At 23.7% G+C, this 17,958-nt stretch overlaps 4 protein-coding genes across 5 annotated transcripts; 2 read left to right on the top strand and 2 right to left on the bottom strand.

Moving 5' to 3' along the window:
• Nucleotides 1–1,710: 1,710 nt before the first annotated feature.
• LOC408859 (pyrroline-5-carboxylate reductase 2) lies at nucleotides 1,711–7,234 on the bottom strand. Of its 2 annotated transcripts, XM_392390.5 has the most exons (8): nucleotides 7,079–7,234; nucleotides 6,378–6,565; nucleotides 4,594–4,731; nucleotides 4,299–4,369; nucleotides 3,263–3,433; nucleotides 2,275–2,487; nucleotides 2,019–2,184; nucleotides 1,724–1,921 (listed from the first exon to the last, which is right to left on the bottom strand). In XM_392390.5, the coding sequence occupies exons 2-8, from the start codon at nucleotides 6,451–6,453 to the stop codon at nucleotides 1,800–1,802; spliced, it is 957 nt and encodes a 318-aa protein (XP_392390.1). In that variant the 5' UTR covers nucleotides 6,454–6,565; nucleotides 7,079–7,234; the 3' UTR covers nucleotides 1,724–1,799. The 2 variants fall into 2 exon arrangements, with proteins under 2 accessions (XP_006569572.1, XP_392390.1); XM_006569509.3 differs by lacking the exons at nucleotides 6,378–6,565; nucleotides 7,079–7,234 and adding an exon at nucleotides 4,854–5,557 and having other exon boundaries at nucleotides 1,711–1,921.
• Nucleotides 7,235–8,940: 1,706 nt separating this feature from the next.
• On the top strand, nucleotides 8,941–12,727 carry LOC726102 (transmembrane protein 135). The gene is made up of 9 exons (XM_006569507.3): nucleotides 8,941–9,503; nucleotides 9,983–10,113; nucleotides 10,333–10,459; nucleotides 10,613–10,767; nucleotides 10,839–11,100; nucleotides 11,209–11,376; nucleotides 11,458–11,598; nucleotides 11,687–11,853; nucleotides 11,928–12,727. The coding sequence occupies exons 1-9, from the start codon at nucleotides 9,360–9,362 to the stop codon at nucleotides 12,040–12,042; spliced, it is 1,410 nt and encodes a 469-aa protein (XP_006569570.1). The 5' UTR covers nucleotides 8,941–9,359; the 3' UTR covers nucleotides 12,043–12,727.
• A 794-nt stretch (nucleotides 12,728–13,521) lies between these two features.
• On the bottom strand, nucleotides 13,522–16,376 carry LOC100576848. The gene is made up of 6 exons (XM_026440634.1): nucleotides 15,920–16,376; nucleotides 15,759–15,851; nucleotides 15,360–15,693; nucleotides 15,095–15,279; nucleotides 14,025–15,019; nucleotides 13,522–13,950 (listed from the first exon to the last, which is right to left on the bottom strand). Exons 1-6 carry the CDS (start codon nucleotides 15,970–15,972, stop codon nucleotides 13,667–13,669), a joined length of 1,944 nt encoding a protein of 647 aa, XP_026296419.1. The 5' UTR covers nucleotides 15,973–16,376; the 3' UTR covers nucleotides 13,522–13,666.
• On the top strand, nucleotides 16,088–17,689 carry LOC408860 (haloacid dehalogenase-like hydrolase domain-containing protein 2). Its single transcript, XM_392391.6, has 4 exons — nucleotides 16,088–16,419; nucleotides 16,671–16,970; nucleotides 17,120–17,330; nucleotides 17,410–17,689. The coding sequence occupies exons 1-4, from the start codon at nucleotides 16,325–16,327 to the stop codon at nucleotides 17,575–17,577; spliced, it is 774 nt and encodes a 257-aa protein (XP_392391.2). The 5' UTR covers nucleotides 16,088–16,324; the 3' UTR covers nucleotides 17,578–17,689.
• The last annotated feature ends 269 nt before the right edge of the window (nucleotides 17,690–17,958 follow it).

Genomic DNA, 17,958 nt, shown 5'->3' with positions numbered 1-17,958 from the left:
CTAAATGTCAATATAATACTTCTACATGCAATTCTTTATTAATAAATTACATTTCATTTTTAGAATATTATTAATGATATTTTTTAATTTGATTAATTTATATTTTTCTTTATTTTTATCTGAAATAGAACTGAATATCAAAAAATTTATAAAAAAACAATTGAAAACAATTAAACAAGCAATTGAAAAAAATATAAAAAAACATAAAGAATTGAAAACATACAATAATTTCCTGAATTATGAAAACTAAATGTGAAAAAAATGCTAGATTAGAATGAAGAATATATTGTAATTGAAAATGAACTAATTTTATTTTATTAATTCTAAAGAAAAGTATATATGTCTTTTATAATAAGACGTATTTATAATAAATCATAGGATTTTTTGTAAATATCATATGCGTTGGACAGAAAAAATAAATAAATGTGCTAAAAAAGAATTGCACAATATTTTTTGGAAGGTATGTAATTGAGAACAATAGAAATAATATATTGTATTATAAATTAAAAAATTTTTGAAATAATTTGTTGAAAATCATAACATAAAAAATTACCTCTTTTTTATTAAAAGAAGATTTTAGTATGAAAATGCATGTTAAATTATTTGTAAAAATCAACAAATTTGATAGATTATATAGAGAAAAAGTATTTAGATTCTAGATTAAACTACTACATATAAACCTTATAAATTATAATGTAAAGACAAAGGTATATAATGATGTTATTCAAAAAAATTATTATATATTATAAAGAAATATTTAATTTTAGATTAAATCAAATTTTAATTTTTAATAACGAATCTTAATTTTAAACAAGAAATATTTATTATTATTATTATAATTTATTATTATATATATTAATTAAACAACAAATATTATAAATTATTATAACAAAATGATAATAAATATTTAATACTTATTTATAAATTTAATTAATTTTATATTATAATGCTATATGTTTTTATCTCATAAATATTCATAAATATTTTACATTTTAGAATTAATATAACCTAACTTAATTTTCAAAATACAAATGCACTAATAGATACAAATAAATGTAATAATAGAAGAAAGAATAGAAATTTTTCCATGTATTAAAAAGAAAAGGTACTATAAAAATCTATTTATAAAAAAAATTGTAATAGAAACGTTTAAAATTTCAATATTTATTTTAACATTTCAATGTAAAACAATAAAAATAACATTTGATATGTTATTCTTTAAATACAGTATAAAATGCCATAATTTTTTATATATATATATATATATTATGTTTTCATGTATAAAAAATTATAATTTGTATGATAATTTTTATAGTCTTAACATGAATTTATCATGAAATTCGTTTAAACGAAGAACATATTCGAATGTTCTTATTTCATTTATACTAAAAGCATAAGCGTAAAAATGTTACCATTAAATACAAAATATAATTATATACATTTTTGTACATTTTCATTACAAAATATGTTATCATCAAAAAAAAAATAACAGATCTTAAATTAACATTTTTGGACGTTGTTCTTTGAACATACAACAATGAATCATAAACATTTATCAAGTTAAAAGAATTATATACAAAATATACAAAATATTTTTCAAAAATATTATGTTAGGAATTTTTTATAAAAGATGACAATTGTGAACAATTATATATATATAGAAATCGTTACTAAATTCAGACTATTATACTATTACTATGATTTACTTTGTTTTCTACAATTACAACAATGCTTTCTTACTTTCTTCTTACTTTTTTTTTTATCAACAACTACAACAATTCTTCCTTTATTCCGTCAATCTATTTTTTCTCTGCATTTAAACTAACTTCTTTACATCGTTTCGTTGAGACTTCAACTGCTCCAATTATAGCTGATCTCAATCCATGCTCTTCTAAATAATGTAATGCAACTATGGTAGAGCCTGATTCAAATGAGAATAAATAATTTGTAAATAAAAATATCCATAATAATTATTAAAACAAATATGTTACATGACATTAAATATAGCTTTTTTAAACCTGCTGGCGATGCTACATCATCTTTAAGCTGTCCTGGATGTGTCTTCGTATCTCGTACCATAGTACCAGCTCCAAGAACAGTTTGAACAGCTAATTTATACGCAAATGGCCTCATGAGACCCATTTTTACACCTCCATCCGCCAAAGCCTCTATCATCATATATACCTATATATTATATTGGTGAAAAGTAAAGAATAAGAATTATTTATTACTATAATTATTGAGAAATATATATACATATATTTTGAAACATACATATGCAGGTCCTGAACCAGCTAAACCCGTAACAGGATCAATTAAATTTTCAGGTACTTCTTCGCATAGACCCACAGAGGAGAATAATTTTTCTGCTATTTCAGCTTCTTTATCGCCTGCATACTTTCCACGAGCATACACCGTTGCACCACAACCTACAAGAACTGGCGTATTGGGCATTACTCTGATTACCGGAGTTCCATCTGGTAAGGCCTAAAATTGAAATTAAAATTTTAAATCAAAAAATGTTGAATAATGAGTTCATCGACAAATGAAAGGAATAAAAGATAAAAAATAAAAATTTTCTTTCGTCATGAATCTTAGTATATATATATATAAATTTAACGCATTGAACGTCAATGTAAGGAATAAGAAACCAAGGTCGTGTATTTTTATTCTTGATTTCTTTTAAAGATATATTCTTGAAAAAAAAATTTGAAACGTTGAAGAATATTTAAATATAAATTATTTTTTTTTGTGGCCATGAGATATATATATAATTCATAGAATGTCAAGAGCAATATAACGTGTCCTGTAAAGTGCTTTATCATCTCTGCTTGATCATTCGTTACATACGCCAACATAGCTTATTAAAAATAATATTTTGTAATGTATTACGAAATATAAAAACTGATCTTCTTATGCAATGATTTCTTTGGAAAAAAATTCGTTTTTTTATGTATTTTTTTTTTAAACATAAATCATTAAAAATTACTTTTTTAAACCAATAAAAACTTAACTGTAATTGTATATATGTTTATATAACTTTTTGTATTCATATTTCATGAAAATATTTCTGAAAAATAAATTGAATTTCAGCTAGAAATTTATTAATTCCAATATATTGCTTGTACATGTGATAAAAATTTGTATAGAAAAGTTAAAATCATAGAGAAAGTAAGACTGCTAAATAATTTATTAGAGTGTCCAATCTGTGATTGGAAATAAATTATACATCAACATACAACAAAGAAAAATTAAATTATACCTTTTCTAATGATGCCAATGGAATACCCATAGCAATAGAAAGTAAAAGTTTCTTGTAATTCTTCAATTCCGGAAGAACCTTTGGAACCACCTGTGGTTTCACCGATAAAATCAGAACATCGCCATGATCAATTACAGGTTGGTTTGAAAATACAGTATTTGATCCTATTTCCTGGAATCATGAATTAATTAATATTAGAAAATCCAGATCCAAATATTCAATAATATATGATAAATGAAATTAAATTTTGCAATATAATATTCATAAAATTATTATTAAAGGAATTGTTATTATATTGTTATTATGAAAGATAAGATATAATACGATAAATATTTTTCCAATACAATAATTATCGATAAATTGAACATTTGTTTATTACATCTTAATAATCTAAAATATAAAATACATACATAAATTTTATAAAATTTTGAGAAATTATTTCAACTTTCAAACATTTAAAAGAGAGTACAAATTGTATCTGTTAATATCTAATTATCAAAGCTAAAATAAAATAATTTATTCTTTTTAAAGAAAAAAAAAAATTTGAATAAAATTATATTGAAACGTCAAATTTGAATAAATCTGAATTTCAGTCTGAATGAAACAATATATTAAAATAAAAAAAATTTGAATTGCAAATTAATATAATATGAAAAAACAATCATAAATGTATACATAGAATAAAATTATAATAATGATTTGATTGAAATTTAAAATTAAAACGATTCGTTCAATTTCAATTGAATGGAATTGCAATATAATAATTATTGAAATTAATTAATTAATTCCTTCGAAGGTCAAGTATTTCTATCTCTTTACTATCTTATTCCCCGAGCAAACAAAAAATATTTGTTTTTCTGTTTTTCTTCTTTTCTTTTTTTTTTTTTTTCCAAAGCAAACGCTCAAAATTGATAAGGATAATAATGATCTGATAATTGTGTTTTGTTATCATTGTTTATATATTATCTTGGAATGCAATAACGATAAGGAGTTAAATTCATTTGATAAAAAAAAAAAAAAAAGTTTTTATTGTTACCTTAAACGCATCTATGCTACTCATATCATTTGGAAGACAGCTAGCCAACATCATTTCACCTTTGCTTAATCCTGAAAGTCATAAATAATGCAAGAGGATTATGTAAATATATTCAAAAAAGAAGAAAAAAAAAAAATCAAAGGAATAACAAATCAATTTTCAAATAATAAAAAACATGAGCGTCACGAGTATATTAATTACATAATAATTTCAGTATCAATGTTCAATAATGAAAAGAAGAAGAAGAAAAAAAATAATAATAATTTCGAATAAATTATTAAGTAATCATCTTTACCAGACCGTATGAAACCTCTTGCCAAAGCCTGGGCCATCTTTCCACCTCCGATAAATCCAATCTTTAACATTTTCGTGTCAATGTTCAACGTGACCCTTTTCTTCTTCTCCTCTCCGTCGCCAAGAAGTTGGTCGCTCACTGTGCAAAGAAAAACTAAATTTCGTAAATATGAATTATCATATCTTTTAAAGATGCAACATATGCAATTGTCTCTGTCAATTATTTACGATCCTTATATACACTTATATTTATACACTTACATTATTTACACTACCAATCTTTTTTATATATATTTCAGATATATTCGAGATTGAAACTGAAAAAAATTTTCTCGAGAAATTTCTTATTTCTTCTATAGTGAATAATAATATTGGGGGAAAAGTTTTAAAGGAAAAAAAGAAGATCCCTTCCTTATCGACACCGAAGGCGCACAACAATCGAGAAAATATCGAGAGAAAAATCAAAAATCACAAATTCGAGCAGTTTTAAACTTGTTCGATCGAGAATGTTTGAACAAATTGCTTCCCACTTTCCGTCTCCCATCCCATCTTCTTCGACAGAGAGATGATTTCAATACTATTTTTTTTATATATACATATATATAATCACGCATGAGATAAAGTATAAAGTCTGCGCAATATGTTTTCATGCATCAAAAAACATTCCGCGGCGAGCGGAACGGCGAGTTCAACAAATCTCTGAAAAACAATTCTCCCGATCCCCTTTTTCCTTTACCCGGTTTTAATTATTAAAACATCTCTATTACACTTTTACAAGAGAATTACGAGACGCCATAATTCGTCGTTCTATCGCATTGTTTATGACAACTGAAGGTTCCCTATAAATCGCTTCTATTATATAGTACATAGTCGATAAAACGACTATTACATAATTCTTATATTCAAATTGTTCCCAATAAGATGAAGTTGAATTCAGAAAACCAAGTTATCCTCGACTACTTGTGGACGGATGTTTAAATTAAATTATAATTCAGATGGAACATCTGTAGAAAAATATGATATAACAACATATGTGTTACAATATATATATATTATAATAATATTATTAAATATACAAATATATATTATTTATAGATCAACGTGGTTGGGATTAAAAATAACGTGTAGAAAAATTATAAGCCAAAAGTCAAAAGAGATATGTCATCAATCGTACAACATAATTCTTCTAACAAGAGTAGATTATTATATTTTTCACCAATGAAGCGCAATTGAAGGAAAATATTTCATCAAGGACATCAATCTTATGATTAATACACAATTGATCAAATCCAAAGGTTATTATCCAACTTGTCTTGTCGACACATTATGACACATTATATTTTCTCCTCGATTTTCTCGTGCAAACGTTGGAACAAAAATTTTCTAAACTTTCTTATTGATGCTTTGTTATCTTCCTTGTGTTACACTTAGTTCCAATCTATCGACTTATATCCGTTTCTGAGGGCATTAATAGGAGCTATAATAGAATTAAAATTAACTTAAAATTTCGATATTATTAATTAAACGAGTAATTAAACGAATTTCGTGGAAACGATTGTTCTTCAGCTGTATACGTATATCTCATACAGTATTTAATCGCGTCGTATTCGAAGCGCGAATGCATGCGAATGTGATAATAGTAGTACGGCACAAACAATAATATCACGTGCGGGAAGACTTGGCAATTGATTAACCAGACTCACGTTTCGTTTTTATTATCACGGATCATTTGATAATATTGCGATCTAGATCGAGCGGAAGTAATATTAACTATTTATTACTCACCGCTTCGAGCATTTAAACGTCGACGAACCCGTCGGCCTAATCTTAGAAATTCCATCGTCTTCAATCCTGTAGTCATCACTCTCTTTGTCTTTTCTTTCCTCTTTTCTTTTTTTCTCTCAGGCAAGATTAGAAAATAATTCAGATAGATAGAAAAGTTGTTGAGATTAAACGTGTGGCGCCGCGATAAGCTATAAACAAACAGAATAGGTTTGAAAGATCTCAAAAATCGTGTTTACAATAGAAATTTCTCGAATGCAATACACATGTGTATATATATATATATATATTCTTTTATTTACTTTGATATATTTATTTTATACGAGTGTATTTTATCGAGATAATTAATTGGATATTTAGATGTTTATATTTTTTTTTATAATTTTGATTTATATTTTCTTTAAAAAAAAAATAATAATAATTATCGGAATATATGCACGATGATTAATGTGGATGATAAATATATGAAACACGTATGAGAGTAGAAGATAATATAGTAAAGGAAGAACAAAGGGGTATAATTAAACTGATTGGTTAAAAAAAAAAAAAAATGTATAAAGCGAAAAAAATGTCTACGTGATACGAGTCACGCAACTGATATAATTACACGTACATCTATTAGATATCGTTTATAAACAAGAAAAAATATTTTTCCATGTATTAACAATTTATACGTAATTACGTAAATAAATAATAAAACTTACAATACAGATTTACATAGTGCAGAAACTGTCTCTTTATGTACAATCTAATGATGCAATGATGTCACACTGCAATCGGCAAAACGATTGTTCTCTTCGTAATTGTGTACTATATTTAACACATATACTGTCTCTTCCCTGCCTTATATACCAACATGGATCACCATGTAGAACTGAAATACGAGTAACAATTATTGTTCATCAGATACGGAAAACTACGGTCGTAGTGACCAATCACAATTCAAACATAATTGTATCACCCCTTATCTGATACAGTACCTTTCCAAATCTAACGTATAGGATCTCGAATTATCTACAGCCAGGTATCTTTGCACTATCCTTAAATACTGTTTAAAAATTTCTGCAATAACCAATTGATCTTCTGATAAATTTTAGCGTTAAATTTTATATATATATATATGTATATATATATATATTCATTTTCTAATAATGTAATAAATATGATGTATAAATTCGACTTATTAATTATCAGAAATATCTTTACACACATCAATAAATTATCGATCAGATTGTAATTAACGGAAACGAAGATTTCTCTAGAGTAAATGCCAAGTATAAATATTAAGTATGACAAAACGAATGTAACCCGCGATTTGTAAGCTATAAAATTCTCTAAAAAGACGTTCCAGAAACAGTACATAGATGTCAGTAGTTACGCGATCATGCGCGAGTATAGTATAATATATATATGTCATATTATGAAATCGATTTTTTTTTTATATAAAATAAAAATAAACAAATACATCTTTCTCAAGCTAAATGTTACTTTGTACGATTAAAAATGTAATATAATTCTAATTCTCTGTCGATTGTTATAATTTTTCTAATAAACTTATTTACAAATCAATAATAAAAGATTTTAATATGCTTATATATATAACTTTTAATATATTATATTATAATATATTTTCATATATTTTTATGATTATTTTCAGATTTTATATTTTAATACAACTATACTCACTTTTAATAAACTATACTCATAGTTTATTACTCAACAAAATTTAACTTTAATCATCAATGACCGACAGAGCAACAACATAAAAGTAAAAAAGAATCGCTTGAACTCCTAACACAAGAATTTGTTACATTTTTTTTTTTTTCTATAATATTTTGTGTCGTAAGAATTCTACCGTTTTTTTTTTCATAAAAATTTCTACTACATTAGTTAGAAAATTTTTAATTTTGTTTAGTGAAATATTTTGATCATAATTCTTATAATTTTCAAATACTTTATTCAAATTTAATGACATATAACGATATATAATTTTTAAATAATGATATATAAAATTTCAAAATATACTGATAAAATTTCATTATTATACTATACTATAATATATACTATATAAATTTTAATATATTTATATATAAATGTAAAAAATTTTTAAATTTAAATTTTTCAATAAAAATTATTCTCGATATTTACATTTCTAACTTATATTACTAATTTTAGTCAAGTATCCTTTCACATAAAGTAGGTTTATAGTAATAATAAACCGGAAATAGAATTAGAAAGTTATTATAAATTATAATATATAAATTTTAATAAAAAAATCATCAATTATTTATTGGAAATGTATAAAATGAATTTTTAATATAAATTCTTTAAAATTATAACAAATAATAAACAAACATTTATCTTATATAGAGGTATACATATATTTTATGTATTTTTTTTCATCCGCGATTAGAAAAATAATAAAATAAATCATATTAACATAAATCAATAAGATAAAATAGAAATAATTTTTTTTATTTTAATATTTTAATACTAACTTATTGAAATATATTTAAATATTTAAATTATGATAGTAAATGTGAAAGGTCGTTCGAAAATGAGTTGACTTTGTACTGCCTGTTCAGTCGGTGACGAGCGGTCGACAAGTCCGCACGCATTGATTTAGGTGTTACTGTGAATATTTTTGATCTACAAAACGCATGAGCATTTATGATTTACCGCTTTAAGGAACTAAAATTTAAAATCAGAAACAAGTTTTTTAATTCTTGATAAATATTTTCAATTATTATATAGATTTCTTTAATCAATCATAATTCTATCAATTCATGTTTAGCTGCGTAATTCAAAATAATGTATAACAATTAAAAAAAATGAATTCAATAAAGTATTTGATATTATCAAAATAATTATAACTGTGTGTTAACAAAAGTGTTATCTTTAGTTTTGTGCGATATTCCTCCGTTGAAAATTGACATTTTATAACCAGAAATTGGATTCAACTGCGAAATTTTTAATTATCAAAGAATGCCTTCGCAACTAAGCAAATGCATCGATATATCCTGTAAGGAATACTCACATCATTGGAGAGATTCCTGTTTAATAGCAGCAGCCGGTCTTGGCATAGATGCTCTTCAAGAATGCCTAAAGATATATTCTACAGTTTACATAGTATGTTTATTAATTTTTTCTTTTAATTTTGCTTAAATTTTTTTATATCTTGTTTTCAATTTAATAATCGTAATGTATCATTGAGATATAAACTATAAGAAAATCTTAAATATAATTTATTTTTATTCATATTTTTCTTATGAAAAGTGATAATAATTGTTATTATAAAAAAAAAAAAATAATATGTCTAAACTACAACTTCTTCATATGTAAATCACAATTGGTTGAATTATAACAACTTATATAAACAACAAGTAAACACTAAGTAGCATTTTATTTTCTCGAAAGATATTTATTGGTAGATTTTGTTTGTATTAGCAGATGAATAATAATTTTTAAACTTCTAAGTTGTATAATTATTTCAAGCAAAAAAAAAAAAAAAAAAAATTACAAATTATAAATTGTTTCAGTTTTTCAAATTTAACTAACGATGTTAGCGATATATATACGATTTCTATTTTTTTCGATATTTATTTTAGGTTGCTCTTTTAATGAAAGGGAAAGTACCATCTAAAGCAGACATTAAAAAAACAATATTGGGTCTTTTGCAATCAACTGCTTTTCTCTCATGGAGTGCTTTCTCATATTCTGTGTTTATTTGTTCTCTAAGGTTTGCATAAATGAATTTGTAATTTTATTCATAATCATATATAATTAGAAATTTTTGCTAAATAAAAGTATAAGAAGAAATTTATTATATATTAAAACTAAAATAATTTGAAATAAAATCTTTGAATTGAATTTGTTATTTCTTTATTATTTAATTTAAGAATACTTTTTTATTACTTTATATTATTATATCTATACATATAAAAATTATATATTTCAGACGTATACTTGGAAAATTCAGTCTTTTGACTGTATCGTTTCTTCCATCTTTTTTATCTAGTTTGTCAGCTATTATTATTGAGCGACCATCAAGACGTTCTTTATTAAGTTTATATGTATCTAACGTTGTGAGTAAATTAATTTGCTAATTTTTTGTTAACATAATAGAAAATAGAATTTCTATAAAAGTTTATATGAATCTATAAAAATATAATTTCAATATATATTTTAGTTATATATTATTTTTTTATTACATAATTAATTATAATATTCTTTATTAGGCAACAGAAACATTATTTAAAATGGGAGTAGAAAGAGGATATTATTCTCCTATTTCACATGGTGGAACATATATTTTTGCTACATCAATAGCATTGTTACTTTATTTCTATCGTTCTAAACCAAATAAACAAGTTTCCTTATATAAAATATTTAGGTATTTATTTAGTTTATTTTTATTTATTAATATTACAAACAATTTCCAATTAATTAGAAAATTTTCACTAGAATTATTGTTGGAAAATATGAAGGGAATGAATATCTTAAAAAAGAAAATTTAAGTTGTGAAACACAAAACAATTCTGCTAATGAAGAGAATAATAGTAGAAATTTAATAAAACAACATGTTTTAAATAAAACATCCTGTAAAAAAAATATATTTATAAAATCACTTGAAACATACAAGAAAATTATAGAAAGATTAAAACAACTTAAAGGAAAACATATATCATGTTCACATCCTTTTAGTTGTGTTCATTATATATTAAAGGTATATATATGTATATATATTAAAGGTATATATGTGCATATAAATAAATGAATAACAAAAATTATATGATTTGAAATGCATATTATTGATGCTTACTTTCATTTATAGGGTAGTATACAAGTATTTAGTTATGCTCTAAGTGCCCAATTAGTGATTAATTTGTTTTTTGGTACTAGAAAATTAATTACAAAACCATTCTTAACAAGAGAAATAATTTTTAGAAAAGGCAATCTAAATTTACCTATGTTTTTAGGTGGTTTTACTGGACTTTATAGGGTATTATTACTATTATATTTTATTATAAAATGTCAATTTTGTTTAATTTATAGTTTTATAATAATTTCAAATATATTTTAGCTAATATCCTGTTTATTAAGAAGATTTTTTAAAAAAGATTCTTCTTATTATGCAATACCCGCTGGACTTATTGGCGGTTTAACATTTATGATTTATAGTAGTAATACAATAGCTTTATATTTTATGTGGAAAGCATTACAGGTATTTTTGAAACTAATTTTCTAATTTTGCAGTTTAATATTTTCTTATATAAAAATTTATATTTTATATTATACTCTTTTTTATTTAGTTGTTATGGAATGATCTTGTGGAAAAAAAGATAGTACCTGAAATAAAGTGGTTCGTGATCTTTTTATATTGTTTTAGTACAGCAGTACTCTTCCATGTAGCAATATTTGAACCACATCTTTTAAGATCTTCCTATTGGAAATTTTTATATGCTATATCTGGAGGAAGGTAATAGATAAATTTATTATTCATTTAAATATATAACATAAATTATATTACACTTTTTTTTTCTACAATTTCAGAATAGCAACAATGTCTCGAGAACCATTAGATATATTTGGTTTTGAAACATCTAAGCATCTCACGGACGTATTAAAAAAAACTAATACTATCATTAAAAAATCTTATATTTTTTAATTTAATAACATAAAAAAAACAAGATATATTGAATTTTGTTTTTATACATGTATTTGTTATTTATAATCAGAAAAATGACAATATGATTCAAAATGTTTGTTTCTATGTAAAAAGATACAAAAAAACTTATATATAAAATTTCCTCCTCAAGAAAACTGGATTTGAATTTTTTGAATACGCGTGCACTCAAATAAGATCAATAGATATTCGAGAAATATCACGAGGTAAGGGGAATGCTTCTAAAAAAAGCAACAACAACATGTAATTATCAGTGCTATTCAAATTTCGGAACTTCTTCTTCTTGTATCTTTATATTATATTATAAAGTGCTATCTAATATTATAATATTATAATAATATATATATAATATATATAATTATAATAATAATATATATATATTATTATATGTGTGTATGTGTATGTATGTGTGTGTGTATGATTTATTTTCGATTTGTAAAAATATGTTAAATTTTTTATTTTTACTGTTGATGCATACGAGAGGACGAAGTTGTGTGCAAAAAGTTTGTACGATATTGCTGTAGGCGGAGTCAATTCTGTTCCCCTTTCTTCATACCCCTTACATGCCTGAAATAATGTTTTAGTACATGTGTACTTAATAAATGTTCGTCTTGAATTTTTATAACATAAAATGAAGTTTGTTAATGAATAAAAAATGTATACAAAATGATTTTATAAAAAAAACTATATTTTATAAAAATTAAATTTCAAAATTTATTGCATATGCTTATTCTTATATAGTCCTTGAATATAACGGTACAGTGAGGTAAGGGGAATAGGATAACTCCGCTTACGGTGCGCGTGTACTCTCACCGATAAGGAATGAGAAATGTTCCCCTGACCCCATATACCCAGAGAATATCCATTAGTACGTTGGAGTGCACGTGTACTGAACAAGTACATCATCGGTTTATATTCTCATATCTTTCATAAATTTTTGATGTTATTAATTTTAAAATATTTTACATACATTGGAAGTATGTATTTATAAAAAATATATATATTAATAAAATAATTACCAAAGAAACAAATATAATGAACTTCTGTATTGTTAACATTTTGCAATAACTGTAATTTTAAAATTTAGATTTTCATTAAATTATACTTAAAATGATTATTCATTAATATTATAATCTATATAATAGATATTTATTGGTTATTTTTATTCAATGTATCTGTGATGTTAATATAATTCATCTAATTTATAAATTTTATACATTAAAATATAATATACATACATACATATGTGTGTGTGTATGTGTGTGTGTGTGTATGTAAAAAAAGAAAAGAAAAAGAGAAAAATGCGAAACAATTATTATAAATAACTTATTATAAAAAATATATATATATATATATTTTTACAAGCATGTACAAAAATCTTTTTCCTAAATATATATTCAATATATGTGATAGTGAAAAATTTATATATTGTTAATTGAAATTTTATAAACAGTTAAAAAATTGTTTATATCTTGACTATATTTTAATAAAATTGTATAATTTATTTATAAATAAGAAAACCTATATTGTTGAATTTTTTTCTATTTTCATATTTTTTGTGAATATGCTAATAATAAATAAAATGCATATAGAACATTATAATATACTATTTTTGTTTTTTAGCAGTTTCTAATGCTTTATTCATTATAACATCTGCATTTCTTCGTTCTTGTTTCCTTTTTAAACGCTTTTTTTTCCTTAGAATATTATTCCAATTAATTTGACTTTTCATTTTTAAATTTTTCTCATCTATAATTCCAGGAACAATTTTGGATTCTAATTCTGAAATATTATATTCTTGTATTGTACTATAAAATGGATTTATAAATTCCAAGGTATCATCTTGCCAAGGAAGCAAACCAATTGGATATTCTGCCCAATTATAAGTTGCTAAAAAATAAATAATAATCTTATATCTATTTATTAATATCTTAGAAAAGAAACTTATAATTTTATATACTTACTAACTGCAAAGTTCCAGTAATTATTTCTAATATTTTCATTGGTAAAAATATGATATGTTTTATCTTGTAAATTATTTTGTGTATTATTTTCTGTATTTAATACACATTTATTAAATTGGATATCTTTGAGAATAAAAGTTTTTTCATATTCATAAGAATCCATATTATTTTTATCAACTATTATATAAAGATTCATTAAATTTAATAATAAGTGCTTATTATCATTATCTATTATTGGACTTATTAATTCTAAAAGAGGCACAATGAATTTAATTGAGAATTCATTTACATTTAATATAAGCTTTGAAATAAATTTTATATCAGTTAGACATGGTAACATTGTATCTGATAAATTAAACCATAATACACATTTCAATTGCGGATAAATACGATCTGTTTCTTCTTTGACTTTAAGTTCAAAAGTTTTTACTGGTAAATTTTTTTGTGTTTTTTCTAACTGATATTCTAGAACTCGAGATATACAATGAGCATTATTTAATTTTAAAAAACTATATGATATAGAACTTATCCATAAAGAAGCTAATAATCTTTTTTCTTTATTTATTTCTTCATTATCTACTAATTCAAGTAATTTTATAATCAATACTTCCATGAAATCTTTTTCATATAATACAAATATTATATCTTTCCAAAACTCGATCATGCCTAATGGCAATACATTTTTTTTCAATGTAGTTTCAATATCCTCATTTTGAGTAAAAATTAATAAAATATCTTTATTTGGTAAAAAAATTTCTGAATTAAATAATGCATTGCAAACTATATTTTTCTTATTGGGTATGGATTTTTTGTTAAGATATCTACATATTTCTGATAAAAGAACGATTCTTGCAGTTTCTAATGTATATTTTTTATCTTTTTTTATATCAGTCTCTCTAACAGTCTCAATATAGTTATCTTTTTCATTTTGCACATCTTCACTATTTTTTTCCAATAAAGAGATAGCATAAGAACGTAGATCTTGTAATGTTTCCCTATTAATGATATTAATTTATTAATATATATTTATTATAAGTTAATATCATAAAATAATTGAATATCACATATACCTCAATTGAGAATCTGGAACATTAGATACTAAATGATAACCAGCATGAATGTACAGACTAACAGAACTCCAAAGTTCAATTAAATCACTAAAATCCTGTACTTCTTCACTCTCTTGAATTTCTTTCATAGATTCTTCAGTAATTAAGCATTCAATTCTTTTGCCTTCAGCTGTCCAATATTCTTCCTTCAAATATATATATTTATATAAAAAATTTTTCTTTTTTTCATATTATTATTATTCAACTATTATAAAAATAAGCTTACATGTAGCCAGGTTAACAATATATTCATTGCTATTCTCAATACATCAATAGATGGTAATTCATAACCATGAGCAGTATCATGCCTTAAGTTTACTATCCATTCTGGAATATTGAGTTGCTTTGCAATCTGAAACAAGGATGTTTGCTTCGTATGTCCTATATTAGATATATGATTTAAAAATCTCATTATTGTAGTTGAATACATCAAACATAAATCATTTTCATAACTAATTGGCAATTCGCCATTATTAATCTTAGAAGTCCATTCACGATCTCTAATACACACTTGCATAATTGATAGAGTACAATCAACTCCTATCGGTAATTTTGGTATCCTAAAATACTTTTAATTAATACTACTTATTTATGACATTCTATTAAATATTTATCATTTAATTACCTTGCTTTCCATGCAAGCAACATTTCATATCCCATTAATTGTTCATTTATATTGTTAGAATAAATCTGTTTATATACTTGATGCCATTCTGCGCTATGTAATGTAAATGCAACTTTTAATTAAATAAATTTTTTTAACATATTAAAATTCTTAATACTTACAGAGAAAACCATGGTACTTGTTTTACATCTTCCTGCCTCATGGAGAGCGCCATATTTGACCACGTGCAATGAGAAACTTTACGTTACTATTTTGTAATTGTTTAGACTTATATATACAGTTGCCACGATATGCTACCTTCTCTGTCATTAAAAGTGATTTATTTTCCCTACGGTAAATTTATACAAGAGAAGAATACGTTACGTCACGTTATTTTCAATGCCGTTGCTAGATTAGACAGAGATACTACGCCATGTAACAAGGCTTCCATCGTTAAGTCAACGTTATATCGTAATTGTGTATGTAATATATATACTTCGAATTGTGTAGCAAATATTGGATAAATAACGAAATTTAATATATAATATATAAATATATATAAAATAAATAATAAAATTTTGCAAAATATGGCAAAACAAATAAAAATGGTACTAATAGATCTTAGTGGTACTCTTCATATTGATAATACAGTGATTCCAGGTGCAGTGGAAGCTTTAAACAGGTGGTATTTTTATTTATTAAAATTATTAAATTATTATATTAAATTAGATATTAAAATTATGTCTAATAATAAATAGTATAACATATTTTTATATTACATCGATTCCATTTTATGATTTAAAATTAAATTCACTAATTTTAATGTCTATTTATATAATGAATAACAATAAATGAAAATTTAACAAATAAAATATAATTTATTAATGATGTATTATAATGATATATTAATGAAATTTTATTACTTCTATATAGGCTTCGAAATGCTAATATACCATATAAATTTGTCACAAATACAAGTAAAGAATCTAGCAACTTACTATATAATCGATTAACAAAATTAGGTTTTACTGTTAAAAAGGAAGAAATTTTTAGTAGTTTAATTGCAACAAGAAAACTGATCATTTCGAAAAAATTAAATCCAATGTTATTGATTGATCCTCATGCTAATGAAGATTTTGAAGATTTGGTAAAAACAAATGAAACAATGAATGCTGTAGTAATTGGATTGGCACCGGATAAATTTCATTACGAAGAATTGACAAAAGCATTCAGGTGTTTGTTTGCATTCAGCATGTTATGAAATAAAATTTTTTTTCAATATTATCTTTCAGTATGTTTTTAATTTTGTTTTCAATATTTAAACATATTGTAATAAAATATTTATTACAAAATGTTTGAAAATAAATTATTCTTAATTTCAGGTTATTATTAGATGGTGCATCTCTCATAGCAATTCAAAAAGCTCGATATTATAAAAGATCAGATGGTTTAGCTTTAGGACCAGGGGCATTTGTTGCTGGTTTAGAATATTCTGCTAATGTGAAAGCAGAAGTCATTGGAAAACCTACTGCAGAGTTTTTTAAAGCTGCTTTAGGAAACATATCTCCCGAAGAAGCAATTATGATCGGCGATGTAAAAATTATTTCACATAAAGTTAGCCAATATTTTAATGTTTAATTTTTTGTTGTATTTGTATTTTTTTTTTTTTTAGGATGTTAAAGATGATGTAGCTGGTGCCCAAGCTATCGGTATAAGAGGAATTCTAGTACAAACTGGAAAATATCGAGATGGAGATGAAAATACAATTACACCACTGCCTACAAAAGTATGCAGCTCTTTTGTACAAGCTGTAGAATATATTATTAAAAAAGAAATTTAAATATTATGATTTTGCAATAATATGATGTATATTAGTGCACATGTACATTTATATATAAGTTATTCTGTATTAAATTATATTTTATTCAAATATTAATAATTCTCTAATGATATACATGATCTAGGAATAATTTCACAATATAATAGTTTAAGAATATAAAATAAACATCATAATCATAAAGAATTTTTTCTGAAATGAAATATAACATCATCAAATTGTGTTTTTTCTAATAATAAAATGTGTTACAGATTCTTTTCGATATATCGCGCGACTAATAGTTGAAAATATTTTATAAATATTAAACGAATATCGTCTCATCGCGTAATAGAATACAGAAAAATTCATGGTATAATCATAATCATAAATGAATTATGTTTATAA

Source organism: Apis mellifera, linkage group LG5 (assembly GCF_003254395.2).
Source record: "Apis mellifera strain DH4 linkage group LG5, Amel_HAv3.1, whole genome shotgun sequence".
NCBI lineage: Eukaryota > Metazoa > Arthropoda > Insecta > Hymenoptera > Apidae > Apis > Apis mellifera.
The sequence above is the reverse complement of the archived record's forward strand: the minus strand, read 5'-3'. Positions and strand labels throughout refer to the sequence as shown.

What these genes read in the sequence shown, in the direction of transcription:
- LOC408859 (XM_392390.5), bottom strand. Translation starts at nt 6,453, where the DNA reads ATGACTACAGGATTGAAGACGATGGAATTTCTAAGATTAGGCCGACGG. An exon ending in AAGAGGTTTCATACGGTCTG is followed by an intron (nt 4,370 to 4,593) that starts GTAAAGATGATT and finishes TATGACTTTCAG; the next exon opens with GATTAAGCAAAGGTGAAATG. An exon ending in CTGGTTCAGGACCTGCATAT is followed by an intron (nt 2,185 to 2,274) that starts GTATGTTTCAAA and finishes TATAATATATAG; the next exon opens with GTATATATGATGATAGAGGC.
- LOC726102 (XM_006569507.3), top strand. Translation starts at nt 9,360, where the DNA reads ATGCCTTCGCAACTAAGCAAATGCATCGATATATCCTGTAAGGAATAC. An exon ending in TATATTCTACAGTTTACATA is followed by an intron (nt 9,504 to 9,982) that starts GTATGTTTATTA and finishes TATTTATTTTAG; the next exon opens with GTTGCTCTTTTAATGAAAGG. An exon ending in GTTTTACTGGACTTTATAGG is followed by an intron (nt 11,377 to 11,457) that starts GTATTATTACTA and finishes AATATATTTTAG; the next exon opens with CTAATATCCTGTTTATTAAG.
- LOC100576848 (XM_026440634.1), bottom strand. Translation starts at nt 15,972, where the DNA reads ATGGCGCTCTCCATGAGGCAGGAAGATGTAAAACAAGTACCATGGTTT. An exon ending in TTGCTTGCATGGAAAGCAAG is followed by an intron (nt 15,694 to 15,758) that starts GTAATTAAATGA and finishes AAAGTATTTTAG; the next exon opens with GATACCAAAATTACCGATAG. An exon ending in TATTGTTAACCTGGCTACAT is followed by an intron (nt 15,280 to 15,359) that starts GTAAGCTTATTT and finishes ATATATTTGAAG; the next exon opens with GAAGAATATTGGACAGCTGA.
- LOC408860 (XM_392391.6), top strand. Translation starts at nt 16,325, where the DNA reads ATGGCAAAACAAATAAAAATGGTACTAATAGATCTTAGTGGTACTCTT. An exon ending in GCAGTGGAAGCTTTAAACAG is followed by an intron (nt 16,420 to 16,670) that starts GTGGTATTTTTA and finishes ACTTCTATATAG; the next exon opens with GCTTCGAAATGCTAATATAC. An exon ending in GAATTGACAAAAGCATTCAG is followed by an intron (nt 16,971 to 17,119) that starts GTGTTTGTTTGC and finishes TCTTAATTTCAG; the next exon opens with GTTATTATTAGATGGTGCAT.